Raw genomic sequence first — 14990 nt, 5'->3', positions numbered from 1 at the left:
GACACGGAAATCGAGAAAAATATTTGCGAATTGACATTGGCGGGCGTGGCGGTAAATAAATTTGCTATTCTATTCTATATTTTAAAGTTTGATATAATTAATCGATGCTAAAAAACAAATGTTAAATTTTAAAAATTTGAATCGATATAGCTATTAAAAAATTTCATTTGGTAATTACATAATCAAATATATTTTTTTTGACAAAACGTATCTATAATTTGCTTATTATTAAACATGTTTGTCTTTAAAGAAATTAGGTATAAAAGTTAGATATTTATTTTGAAGTCTTAACATTATGAATATGATTGTTGTGTAGGTCAATCAACACGTTTAAATAATTTATTAATGTTACTCGTATATATATGGAAAACAGTATCATGGATGAGTGTTTAAGTCGTCATTGAAGTTTTGTCTCAAACTTTTAATAAGGCACTTTAACTTAGCGAGCGTTTTATTACCCCACAAGAGTATTGAATATTGTTGTATGAATCACCTGATAAGACGTGCGTGAGGCTCACGCTAATTTCAATCCGATCCGATTTGTTTCAAAAAGCGATGCTAATGTGTGATACGCATAAACTATGTCTATATTTCCGTTAAAACTAAAAAATGTTCCTAAATTAATTTATCTTCCCCGTCAAATTTGACATTTTTACATACATTTTATTTATTTATCAATATAAAAACCTGTCCTTCAATTTCTTTATCCTTGTTCTTTCTGCTAATCAGATCTTCTTCTCGCTTTTAGTGTATAATTATCTTTTCTTGTGAATTTTTCTCTTTTTGTTTCTCTTTCTTGGGTTTTTTTATTTTTGTCTTTTTCTGTTTTTGGGTTGAATTTGTTTTAGTATTTTCTCACTTGTGTGTGAAAAAATTTTGTGGGGTTTGAGTTTTTTAATCAAAATTAGGGTTTCGAAATACAAGGAATTTAAGAATTGATTGCTCAACTGGGACCTTAAGAAAGTTGTTAATGGAGATGATTATAAATAAGAGCTTGAAAATAGTAATATTGGGTTTGAAACGGTAATGTTTTGGGGAAGAATATAATTAAAGCACATAAAGAATTACTAACAAAGAAAACGAGTGAAATGTGACACTTTTTAATTGGCTTTTATCAGAAAAATAAACTTTCACGCGCCTGTTGTGTGTGTTCATAAAACAGTGAAGAAAACAGGTCAAAATGACCCTTTTACAACGATATTCAATATTTTTGTGGGGTAACAGGACGCCCGTATAGTTAAGGTATCTCTTTGAAAATTCGGGACAACTTTATGTGTTACTTTATGTCTTTGCTCTTCAATATTCAATTTGATATTTCAATAGCCAATTCCGATAATGATAGCGTAACATCTTTTGAATTTGAAAGGATTATCGTTGATCGATGTGTGTATTAAGACAATCAGTGGGAGCAAGTTTATATTTTGTCATGTATATTAGCGATTTCTTTACTTGTTACTATTGATTAGATATATTGTGTGAAATAAAAGACTTTTCTCTATATATATTTTGTAATTTGGAATATATAGATCAGACATCTTATATGATATGGATAAAAATATTTTAATAAATTATGAATCATCTCTAAAAAGTTTTATTTGAAAAAATACTAGAAATATTTAACATAAACAATTATTCAGCAAGAATTGTTCCTTTTCATAAGAAAGACAAATTTGATTTCATGTAATAACCAAAGAGTAATGTATTAGCGAAAAGAATATAGTCAAATCCTTACTCTACTATTAAAAGTTCGAGAAAATGCATAAATACCCCATTAATTTATGCCTGATATACTAAGGTCATATTACCCCTAAACTTATTTTATAAATAATTTTCTACTCATTTTCAGCCTACGTGGCACTATCTTGAAAAAAATGTCAACACGAGCTTGGCCCACAAGATAGTGTCACATACACCGAAAAAGGGTAAAAAATTATTTATAAAATAAGTTCAGGGGTAATAGGACCTTAGTATAGTATAAGTGTGTTTCTGAGATTTCGAGCATGTGTTGAAGGGGACTTGTGCATTTTCCCGTTAAAAGTTTAATGTATGTTTACGCTTGCACAATATTAAATAGTATTAATTTTGTGATCGAATCGTTTGACAAGTATCAAAATAATCTAAAAATCGATCACTAAAAAACTGCAAATAAACTTTCGAGATACTTGAAAACTCTCAAGATTACATGTTTGCATTTAGAAGATCAAATCACTTAAAAGTCATCACATTTAGATTTTGTTGGATATGATAATACTAGAAAGACCATATTTGATTACTTGTTCTTATTAGCTGAAGGATCAATATTGTGAAAAAGTGTTAACCAATTTGTTATTCTATATCTACTATTAAAGCAAGATTTGTTCCATGTTTTGGACCCACAATTCATGCATTATTATTGCAAAAATTGAATTTAAGATTTGGAATAGTCAAAATCATTATTAAGCCGATGAAAATTTATTGTGATGACATTACAATAATATTTCTCTCCAAGAACGATAAACATTGTATCAAACATATGAAAGTGAAGTACTGCATTATAAAGAAAGAAATTCATAAACAAAAAAAGAGAATTAAGAATATTATAATTAATTTCAAGATTGTAGATTTACTAACGAATGACTTATAACAAAAAAACAACTAAAAAACATGTTCAAATAATGAGACTTGATTGTATTTATAGTTAATGTATTTATGATATTTTGACACTTGAGCTCAAATTCTGCTTATATATTAATAATATATACAACATTATGTATAATTATCATATTTCACATTAATGATGTATCATATTATGATATGTATGATGGATATTATAGAGGAAAATTATTTTATGTGCAAATTAATGTTTACATCATAAATATTATTGATGTTATGTGGTCATTGGTCAAATTGGGAGCATGTAAGACCTACTTTAGAACTATAGCCAATTAATTATTTAATGAATGTATAAAATTAAGTCTTAATTAACCTTTATAAATTGATTGGAAAAAGACATAAATTTTCTTTTGAATATGTTTTGAAAAATCAGTTATACGCTTAAATTATCATGACGATTCACTATAACCTTTACTACTTAAAAGTGAATTTAATATCACCCTACGACGTGTAACACCACTCTTACAATATGTGGTGTATTACACTCGCTGCCACATCAGCGATACGTCAGCGTTATGTCAGAAATTATAATTTTTAATATATTATTTGTTTTTTCTTTATTAATTAACTTATCTTTTGCTAGCTATATTTTACACTAGTTAGTTAGTAAAATTCTCTAATAATTATATCTTCTTCATAGCAAAGTTAAGAAGAAGCTTTCTACAATGGCCCTCAAGAAAACTTTCTGAAATTTGAAGTTGATTCATATAGTAAAATAATTTCTTCGTTCCAAAACGAAACACAAGAACTACTTTAGTTTCTTCCATTGATTGACCATGAAAATCGAGCTTTCAATTGCAATTTTTTTAAAGATCCGAATACATTATTTTTTCCCTTTTTTATGCTTTTCATGGAGGTTTCTTAAAAGATAGGAATAATGGGAAACTTGTCTTCTCCTTACAATTAATCGCTCATCTTGTTTACAAAAAAAGATCTCACAATAGCTCTAGGACTAGAAACACCCTAAAATTTACCCGCTGATGACCTGAACAAATACAGATTAAAACCCATAAATCTTAAGTCACCTAGTATTATTTTTATTTTTTGTTGGGATGTTTATAAATAAAAAAGTTGAGTTGTTAAAGTAACTTATTACTATATTACTTCTTATTTTTGATTTATTTAAGCTTATTTCGATTTGAAGAAGATGAGAAAACTGTGGTATGAAGAAGAAGAGATGTGTGGGTGGGGTATAAGGATAATTCTGTTTTTTTTTTTTGCTTTAATAACAATCTGACGCGCATGATTTACATTTCTTTTATTTTATTTTGTCACGTCAGTTTTAGGGGTAAATAAATTCACTTTTAAATAGTTTAGGTGTATAATAGGTTATCATAATAATTTAAGTGTGTAACTGACTTTTCGATACAAATTTATGAGCGATTTCATGCCTTCCCCAAATTGATTCTCTCATCCACCCCATTAGAATTATCACATATATATATTTTTTTTTATCACTTTTCAATATTGACTACTCTAAAATGTGAAATTAGGGGAATAAATCTTTTCATCGCTGATGGATATGATAACTAGAAGTTAAAGCAAGGAGAAAGAAATCAATGTCAAGTGGTATTGCATCTTTTCTTTGCAACAATTTAGCTTTAGATATATTATGTCTAATATCATCTCTGTAAAATTTACATGTTCAAGATCTTGATATACATTAAAATTTAAGCTTATAATTAATTTTGTCCACTATTCGAAACATAAGCTCAAAAATATATAAATAAAATATTTGGACAAATACAATACATGAGTATTTATAGCTTCTAGTTTAATTTTTACTTATCTATCACATGAAAGATCAAGTTCAAACATTTTATCACACACATATGCACACTATTCGAAGTTTGTCTTGTATTTATAGAGTAAAGAATAATTTTTAGAATCTTTTTTATCGATGGTGAATAGTCATGATGTTTTTAGCCTTGTCTTTTTTCAGTCAAATTCTGATTTCAGTTTTTTTTTGTTTGATTGTTGAGCCTAATCAACTTGGCTTTTTTTTTTTGTCTGTCTCACTCCGTAATATTGATTAAAAAAAAATGTGAAAAAAGCTATTGATGAGTTGTCTTTATTCATATTAATGTAATTTAGAAAATAAAATAAATGTATTATTTCTTTTAATACAGTCTACCTAACCCGTGGTGTGTTGTATCCTTATTTTAGTATAAAAAAATCTAATTACATCAAACAAGTCATATATTTTTGAAGAAACGCTCCCGCTCAACAAAATTTTCCCGGCCGGTTTTGCTCTCTACCGTTCTCCGTTGACCTCTCCGGCGACTTCACTCCGATGGATGTAACGATCTTCTTCTTCATCATCATCATCTCCGATTTCATTTGCATTCTGGATGTATCTTCAACTTTGTTCTTACATTTCTACTCTGTTTTGCGTGTTTTTTTGGTAGTTTCAGCTACGGTAGCTTTGCCCCCTGATTTGTTTTTGCCTTTTTCCGGAGTTGAACATTGAAAAACACGTTTGATCGTAAAATTCTGATAATTCAAATTGAATTCTATTGAATTTTCTATTTTCTAAAATGGAAAAATAGTAAATCATTTCCTTTTTTTCTAATCGATTGAAGAATAACTATATTCTTCTTCGTTTCTATCGATCAGTGGAAAGATATACTCCAGGGTTAATACCGAAAATTAAAAATAACAAAAATGTATTTTTTTTTCACTTTCGTCACGCTAAATTACTCATAAAAGTTCAAAAACAACTTCAATTTTTTCGCTTTGAAAACAAAAAATAGTTTTTTTACTAAACGTCGAAAATGTTATATAGTCTTATGTGTTTGATGTGAGAAGTTTAGCTAACTGTGTATATTCACTCTGTTTTGTGTAATTTTTGTTTTGTTTAAAATAGTTGTGTTTGGTTTAGTTTTGAAAAAATATTGATTTTATTTATTTATTTATTTATTTATTTATTTTATAGCTGATGAATTTAGTCTCATGTGAATTCGTTGTGAAATTGATGTAAAATTTGATTAAAATGTGATGTTGAATGAATTTATTTGTTGTGTTTCTGTCATTCTGTGTGAATGTCATGATCGAACGGGTAATGACTAGTTAAAACACTAGGAATGTTCTGATCCTCTACTTGATCGGACCTCTCCAAGAAAGATAAACGACAAACTCTCATAGTGCGAAGCTCAGCTCCAACAATTTCCTTGTTAGTGAGAGGAGGTACTTCTTTTGGTTTGAATAGGGGGGTTGCTCTTCTGAAAGGTCGTGATTGGCACTTAACGAGCACTTACCCTACCTAGCAAACAAGATAACTCAACAAGACTTGTGAAAATTATATAAATAATCGTCATCTTATACAAACATAATCTAAGTATAGCGGAAGTTTAAGTAACGAACTACACATGGAGCATCTAAGAATGCCCATCGACAACATTGTATTTCCAAATGTCGAGATTATGTCAAGAGTTTAGACCATTGGAAGTTTGATTAGTTCTAGTAGTCCATATTTTGGCAACAATTCATTGTTTGAACTCGTAAAATATTCAATCAAATACATGCTTGTTTATACGCGTGTAAATGACAAGGTAAAGATTATATGCATTGTGGTTGACAAGCAGAGGCGAATCTATGATTTATGGGTAAATAACTCAACATTCAACCAAATGCACCGCTAAGGCATTCTATAGCATGGGAGCCAATATGTAATATTCTATCAACTTTAGAGATATATACATAAAATATCTAATTTTACTGAAAGACTACAATACTTGTCCCATGTTTTCACCTATAAATTCGTCCATGTAAAACCGAGCATCTCATTCTATCAGTTCATGCGTCATAATAATCTTTTATCCTACTCAAATTTCAGATAAGACTGAACAAAGAGCAAGAAGAGAAGGAAACGAGGAGAAAGGCGAAATTAGAGGCTCGTCTCTACACAATCATCAAGGTTTCATTCAACTTTTAGTATTTATCCTTAACTTCTTGTGTCTTTATATTTACGAAAAATTTGAACTGAAATTAGTCATTTCATTTTCAGGTAGCTCGTGATGAAGACCTCGGTGAACAAATTGGGAAGGATATTTATTTTGATCTCGTGAATCATGACAAAGTGCGTACATTTCGTGTTAAGAAAGATACACCATTCACTCAATTCAAGGTACATTCATCATTCTATTGCATTTCTAAACAGAATGATTTCATTTAGCCCTTATTTACTAAAGTGGAGTCATCTGAAATTTACTGCTTAGATTCGACAACTTGAAATATGGAATGTAATCGTTTTGTACTTGTCTTTTATATTGCGTTAAAAGATAAAACTTCGAATTCTGAGGCCAATGCAGGGTAAGGGTTCATAATATTATTTGTCGATCGCTGTAAGTCTTAAGTATAGTATGTGTTTGATGATATATTTGTTTTCAGGAGGAAGTTGCTAAGACATTTGGTATACCGGTGCAATTTCAACGTTACTGGCTATGGTATAAACGCAACAACCACACGTATCGGCCTTATCATGCATTGACAGTGCAAGAGGAAGTTCACTCTGTAAGTCTGATAATCCTATTTTTCTGCTGTGTGACTGCAGCTCTACTTGATATTTCATGTTTGTGATCCACTTAAAGTTTGTTCTCCTCACCTTATCCTACATGAATTTTTTTTTTCTCGTGTTTGATGTGCTTAATGTCACACCCCGAACCTAGCCTGTGGGACTGGCATCCTGTGCCTTAACCTGATCAAGTGAACCCTTTCATTCGAACACAATGACATAACAACCTTCTTTGAAGAACATACTTTGTAATGGAAAAACAGGAGGCGTGGGCCTCATTAGACCAAACTTTCCCACGAATGGTAAAACATTTAAGTGAGTTTACTAAGAACTTTCCTTTTTCATAAAACGATATAAACAACATTTTTCACATACATGACTGAAATTCCGTCATAAGCTGGAAAATGTGAAGTAGTTTTCGAAACATATGCATGACTTGTACATTAGTCTACAAAGTCTCTAAACATGACATCGATATAGAAATGCTGAGACAAGGCCCCTATGTACCCAAAAGATCTAACTACATCAAGAGACATGAACTATTGGCCCAATACAAAGTGGGGTACACCAATATGAGCTGAATAAGGAGAAAGATGTCTGACGAGGAAGCATGTCGCTCTGAACACTTGAACCTGCATCGTGATATGCAATGCTCCTGACAAAAGGGGCGTAAGTATATGTCGAAGAGTACAATAACAACAACAACATACCCACTGTAATCCCACAGCACACATGGAATATTCTTGTATGTAAATGACATGATCGACCCATAAGCTCATGAAAACATATTTAGCATCTAGTTTAACTTAAACACTTCATCGTTCTAGAATACTAACCTTACTTCTCTCGTGGACATAATAGTATGCGTAGTAATATTTGTCATGAGTAGGTCATCGTGCGTAGCAAAGACTAATAATATTTTCCATAAGTAGGTAAGCCTACTGAATTTGTATGTTTGCATGCATGAATGTAGAGAGTAATAGAGTCATTGAAGTATTGATCATTTCATCTAAAAGCTTAAATTGTTAAACATAGCAACTTTTATTCAATTAATTATGTCTTCAACACACCCTTCACATGCGGGCTTGATTCCTTTTGACGAGCCAGCCACGTGAAAATCCTTTTTGATAAAGGTTATGACAATGAAATTTGAACCTAAAACCTTTGTATGCTTAGATACTATGTGGAGTACGTGACCATTTTAGCTAAAAACTTAAGTTGTTAAAGATAGCATACATATACTTTTGTTTAGTCAATTATATCTTCAATAATATTTTTGTTGACTCAACTCGATACTTGTTCTGGTGGGAGATAGCAGATACTTCGTGGAATAGCCGAGGTTTGTGCAACTTGACCAGGACACCACTATTAACAAAAAAAGCTATGCGAAAACTCTAATCGATTAAGAAAAATAAATGTCTTCATTTGTTTGGTTTTTACAATGCGTGCTTGATTAACTCGGTATTAAGTTCTTCGATGGTGTGTTCTCAGGTTGGTCAATTGAGAGAAAGTTCAAATGAAGTGAACAATGCTGAGCTAAAACTGTTTCTGGAAGTAGAATTATGTCTGGTAATGCATTTCTCGTCTTTCTTTTCAGTGATTAACTTGTTGCATGTCTTCTCTGTGAGTCTTTATTCTACATGTTTTACTTTACGACTTATTTTTTAAAATCTTGTGTATTCTTGTAGGATTTGCGACGTTTATCTTCACCAGGGAAAACCGAGGAAGAAATCCTTCTATTTTTCAAACTTTATGACCCTCTCGAAGAGAAGATAAGGTGTTACATCTTGCTTCTCAATAGTAAAGTAGTGATTTTCATGCTTGAATTTGGAATCTCGTTATCTATTTTGAGAAAACACGACTACACGGAGAGGTGTTTTGTACTTTTAGTGAATCTAGAGTTCTAAAACAGACATCATAGAGAACTTATTGTGACATTGTATAACCTCATCCATGATGTGGGATCGATTTTCTCGTGTTTATCTGTTTGATTTCCTTGTTGTTGTCAGATATGCTGGACGACTTTTCGTAAAAGAAAGTGGCAAGCTACTTGAGATATTACCAAAGCTAAAAGAATTGGTTGGCTTTTCACCTGATGAAGAAATTGATCTCTTTGAGGTTAATCAGTTCTCTTCTTCTCTAGCAATTTTTTTTTCATTTAACTCTTAATATATGAAATATGATTTTCATGTTTTATTATTCGCAGGAAATACAATTTCAACCTAGTGTGTGGTGTGAAAAACTTAACATTATGCTGAGTATTCGCGACTACCAGGTGACACTTTGGTGTTTTTAGCAACGATAGTCATATCACTACAACAAAAACACCTTTTAGCGGCTATAAATATTAATATTTACTGTAACTGTCATTGGATCCAATGTCACTAAATACTTTAGGGACATATACAAAGAGTGCTAATTGCCGCTAAAAGTACATATTTAGTGTTATTGCCGTTAAAGATAATTTTTTATGTAGTGAATTTTTTACGCAATACTCTGGCTTTGCAGTTGGAAGATGGGGATATAATTTGCTTTCAGAAATCCCTTCGAAATCAATGCAGAGAACAGTATCGCTTTCCTGAGGTTCCTTTGTTTTTGAACTACGTGTACAGTTGGCAGGTATGTGCGGCACAGTCTAATCGGAGGAAAAAAGATTTATATGCAATGTGGATGAGAAGGACATAGTTTAGCATCTTTGGATGAGTTTCTACTCAATATACTGCTGATTTAGTTTCTCATTCTACTCGTCTGATAGTAATCTTTTATCGACCTCCAGTTTATAGCGAGGATAGAGCATGTTGAAACAGAACAAAATGCAGATGCTTGTCTCTACACAATGATCAAGGTTTCTTTCAACTTTTTGTCGCTATCCTTTTAATTACTTGTGTTTTTATACTTTTAGAATACATTGAACTAAAAGTAGTCATTTCATTTTTCAGGTAGCTCGTGATGAAAACCTTGGAGAACAAATCGGAAAGGAAATTTATTTTGATCTCGTGAATCATGATAAAGTACCTACTTTTCTTATGCAGAAACAGATGCCATTTACTAAATTCAAGGTACATTTATCATTCTGTTGCACTCTTTTCTAACATGACGAACAATTATATGTACTGTGTGAGAATGAATTCAGTTTTCCCTTGTTTATTAAAGAGGCGTCATGTGAAATTTGCTGCTTCTAAAACTTAAAATATGGAATGTAAACTTTCTGTTTTTGTGCGTTATATTGAGTTAAAAGATATAAACTTCGAAGACTGAGTGCTAAAGCAAGTAAAAAATGAGGAGTATATAGACGATTATAAAAATTGAGAACACGGAGTTCTAGTAGTTAGTGCAGTGAGAGTTCACAAAATTAGTAACGCTCTATAAACATATGTAATTGGTCACTCACGGTAAGTCTTAAGTATGACACGTATCTTGTTAGAATAGGAATAGAACATGATCTACATATTGTATCCTATGTGAAAATTGATTATAATGTAGTGTCTATAAATAGTCCTCAGTGTACTAATGTCGATACACAATTCAATAATTATTTCTCACATAGTATCAGAGTCAAGTCTATCTCAATCATCATTTATTGATGTTAGTTCCTCATCTTATATTGCCCACGCTCCAGATGTCTAGTCCTGAGCGTGCGAGGGGTGTTAGGGACGGGATGCCTTTTTATACAGTTTTGGACAATCCTCCGATCATGAGCTAGGTCGAAGTACATTTCTTTATCATGTTTGATGGTACATCTGTTTCCAGGAGGAAGTTGCCAAGGCATTTGGTATACCGGTGCAATTTCAACGTTACTGGCTATGGAAAAAACGCGTGAACCACACATATCGTCCTGAACGTGCATTGACATCTCAAGAGGAAACTCAATATTCCGTAAGTTGTCTGATAGTCCTATCTTTCTGCAGTTTTACTGGTGATTTTCTTTGTATATTTCATGTTTGGTTTTCCACAAAAAAATTGTTCTCCTTAATAATGATATTCGTGTTGGAACAGTCGAGGTTTGTGTGAACTAACACCATTTTCGCCCAAAAATAATCACAAAGGAATGTAAATAATTATTACAATCCTAACTCTATTGAATTGGTAGGAACGCGAAGCGTGACATTTGTGGCTGATAAAGTCATCATTTTTGTCTGACTATCGTTCTTCTGTACTGCACGTTTTCTACAATCTGTTAAAGTATTGGAGTACTTCATTAACTCGGTATTAAGTTCTTCGATGTTGTGTCTGTGTTCTCAGGTTGGCCAACTAAGGGAAAATTCAAATACGGTGAATAATTCTGAGCTAAAACTGTTTCTGGAAGTAATACTATGCCCGGTAATGTGATCACTTGCTTTATTTCTTGCTAAGTTGCTCGGACTCTCCAAAAATGTTGCCACACCCGCATCACATCCTCTAAAAATGAACTACTATTGAACGATCCGACACTCACCTGTGACATTTTTGAAGCGTCTGAGCAACATAGCTTTCTTGTCTTTCTTTTCGGGGATCAACTTATTGCATGTCTTCTCTGTGTGGCTTTACTTTTACATTTTTATATTGTGTATTCTTGCAGGATTTGCGACGTTTACCTCCACCAGGGAAGAAGAACAAAGAAATCCTTCTATTTTTCAAACTTTATAACCCTGTCGAAGAGAACATAAGGTATTACATTCAATAGCATGAATACTTTTTCGTGCTTGAATATGGGATCTCTTCATCTATTTTTAGAAAGCACGACTACATCGAGAGGTGTTTTGTACTTTCAATGGACGCGGTTTTCTAGTCTTTTTTCCGTTTAATTTCTTTGTTGTTTGTCAGGTACGTTGGACGACTTTTTGTAAAAGAAAGAAGCAAGCTACTTGAGATATTATCAAAGCTAAAAGAATTGGCTAGCTTTTCGCCTGATGAAGAAATTGATCTCTTCGAGGTTCGTTTTCTTCTTCTCTTGCTACCAATTTTTTTGAACTCTTAACATTTGGTATGTGGTTTTCAGATTTTGTTATTGTTCACAGGAAATAAAATTTAATCCCTATGCGATGTGTTTACAACTTAACACTATGCTGAGTCTTCGTGACTACAATGTACGCGCAATTAATTTCCTTCTCGACAGTTTTTTCTCTTTATTTCTTCTGGATTTATCAGCAATGAAATGCAAATACTCCTCTGCCTTTGCAGCTGGGCAATGGGGATATCATTTGCTTTCAGAAATCCCTTCGAAATCAACACAGTGAACAATATCGTTTTCCTGACGTTACTTCATTTTTGAAATACGTGCACAATCGCCAGGTATATTGTACAGTCTCATTTGTATAAGGATCGACATGGTGTGATCACGTCATTACACTTCTCTTTTCTTCTTCTCATTTCATTTTTACTTACTAATCCTTTATACTGTCTTTTTATGGCAGCTCTACGTTGTACCCTACTTTTCTTTTGTTGGAAACAATACAGTCTATCCAAACATTATAATCTCCAAAACAATACATTACGATACAGTACAGTAGAATACAAAAATATGCAACAACCATCGAAATAGACATGTTAATGACAATTGTCTAGTTTTGTTGGAACGAATTTTCTTACTTTGCTTCGTCTTTCGCAGCTAATAGGGCATGAAAATCTTATTCCTATATCTCATTTGCCAACTAACGGACCTCAGCTACTCGTCGAAGGTATCTCACCTACTTCTAAACACAACCTCACACGCTTTGTGCATTTGATATACATATTTACATTGATTGAGTTATTATTCGTGTTATTTTGTACTTTGTTTCTCTGTTATATATAAATTTCGCGTGTTTTGTTTTTGGCATTTGCTATAGCGGAAACAACAAGTATGATGGATGTACTGGCAGTGGAAGGTCCAGTATCAGCCCGATTTACATGGACTGTCCACAATTTCTCAAAGTTGAACTGGAAGAAATCGTACTCTGATGCTTTTAACGTAGGAACATATCAATGGTAATCAACATACATCCTATTTTCAGTAGATTACGTTACAAATTTAATTGCGGATATGATGATGGTAACGATGATGATTTACTATACGGTGCATCGTCTTGCAGGAGGATACTGATGGCCCCAAAAGGGAACAATGGAGACCATTTATCACTTTATTTAACAGTGGTAAATACTGCAGCATTGCCTTCTGGTTGGATTAGATATACTCAATTTAGCTTAGCTGTTCTCAATCAAATCGATGACAAATTCACAGTGAGAAAAGGTTAGAGATCTCATTTCTTGTAGTATAAAAGATATGATCTATGTGTTTTTTGTCGAGCCTGATTCTCTTACTTTCACTGGAGAAAATCTTAGTAGCTCAGTTAGTTGACTGTCTGAACTTTCACCTTATTGCTGAGGGTTCAAGTTACGTTATTGATTTAGGTGAAGTGCTTACTGTTTTTCGTTTTGTTATGATCGTTATGACAGATACTCAGCTCCAGTTTAATACAAGAGTGCGCGCATGGGGTTTCGCATCATTCATGCCTCTTACTGAACTATATGATCCTAGAAGAGGTTATCTTGTTGATGATAAAGTCATACTTGAAGCTTATGTTACCCTGCCTTGAAGTAAGTCATTGTTTATCTACTCATCACACCATTTCTCGGGATGTTTCGGTTTGGGGATGAGATTAATAACCACCACACTATTTAATACACTTAACTAAACGCAAAATAAAATAATCATGCATTTTATCCCGAGATTATTATCCTTTACCTCTCATAACAAACGAACCCCAGTTGATGTGTTTGGTTGAAGAAAGTGTTGACTAACTGTTCTTTTATTAAATTAAACAACTAAATATTCTAAAGTTTTTTTTCCCCATAAGTTTATATTTTTGAATGCTTCCTTGTAAAGGAAAAGAGGAACAACAAATATTGAATGAAGTGAAGTTTTAAGAGTCTTGTTTTGGGAAAGGTATTTTAATATATACTATAGGATGAAATTTTAGGACTTCTAGCACTTTGAATCTTTTTGTCTTATACATCAATTTGATCAGCTTATGAGCTTAGTCAAACATCTTCGTAGATAAGCTCTTATGTAATACATATCGATCGCAACACTTATTCATTTCTTTTATTTGAATGCAGGTTGTTCAAGATAGGATTTTATAACCAGAAGGAGATAAATTATGAATTACTTTTGCTAGACAATTATCGAATAATCTTATTACTTCAGTTTATGACTATGCTTTACATGGATCTAGGTCATTGTTGACCCTGTGTTTCGTTACTTTGCATCGTATTATCTAGAAGGATGATATATATATAAGGACAAAAAATTATTTCAAGAAAAAGATTATAACCCATTCCGGAGAAAACGATTTCTTTCATCATCTATATTTTGTCATTGTTGTTGCTCTCAGTAACATATCTATCTTGTGATCATCTGATGCTAACACGGTATGTGAATCTCGAAAGTGTTTAATTATTATGTAAGTTAAGAGTGTTTAATTGACACAACGAAAATAAATTGGTGTATCTTGGAGCGTGTATGTTTAAAGTTAAAATATTTATTTGACATTTAAAATCAAGTTAAGAGGTCTACGTCTATTTATGTATATATGCAATAATTCTGTTAAAGAAAAAAATTAAAGATCACTTTATTAGAATTATATTTTACCAATCACTAACACTCTTTGCTTTTTCATTTACGGTTGTCGAATAACATCGAACATTCAACTAATTTGTAGACAAAATATTAAGTTTCTATTAAATTTTGACAAATAAAATTATGTATTTTCTCTTAAAATCTATGAACTATGTGTAAATTCGAACTTATATAAAAAACCTTAAACGGTAAAATAGACAACAATATATAGCATTTCTTTACTTTGAT

The 14990-nt window shown here is 32.0% G+C and overlaps 1 protein-coding gene across 1 annotated transcript; it reads left to right on the top strand.

Annotated features, from left to right (window-relative positions):
- The first annotated feature begins 12229 nt into the window (after positions 1-12229).
- LOC107019779 (ubiquitin carboxyl-terminal hydrolase 13-like) lies at positions 12230-13719 on the top strand. The gene is made up of 6 exons (XM_027916906.1): positions 12230-12259; positions 12326-12436; positions 12753-12822; positions 12973-13111; positions 13216-13373; positions 13580-13719. Exons 1-6 carry the CDS (start codon positions 12230-12232, stop codon positions 13717-13719), a joined length of 648 nt encoding a protein of 215 aa, XP_027772707.1.
- Positions 13720-14990: the final 1271 nt, after the last annotated feature.

The sequence above is a fragment of the Solanum pennellii genome, chromosome 5 (genome assembly GCF_001406875.1).
Source record: "Solanum pennellii chromosome 5, SPENNV200".
Classification (NCBI taxonomy): Eukaryota; Viridiplantae; Streptophyta; class Magnoliopsida; order Solanales; family Solanaceae; genus Solanum; species Solanum pennellii.
The sequence above is the reverse complement of the archived record's forward strand: the minus strand, read 5'-3'. Positions and strand labels throughout refer to the sequence as shown.

Excerpts from the sequence above, each read along its gene's own strand:
- LOC107019779 (XM_027916906.1), top strand. The coding sequence starts at position 12,230 with ATGTACGCGCAATTAATTTCCTTCTCGACA. Across the intron at positions 12,437-12,752 it reads AATACGTGCACAATCGCCAG|CTAATAGGGCATGAAAATCT; the intron begins GTATATTGTACA and ends CGTCTTTCGCAG. Across the intron at positions 13,374-13,579 it reads CAAATTCACAGTGAGAAAAG|ATACTCAGCTCCAGTTTAAT; the intron begins GTTAGAGATCTC and ends TCGTTATGACAG.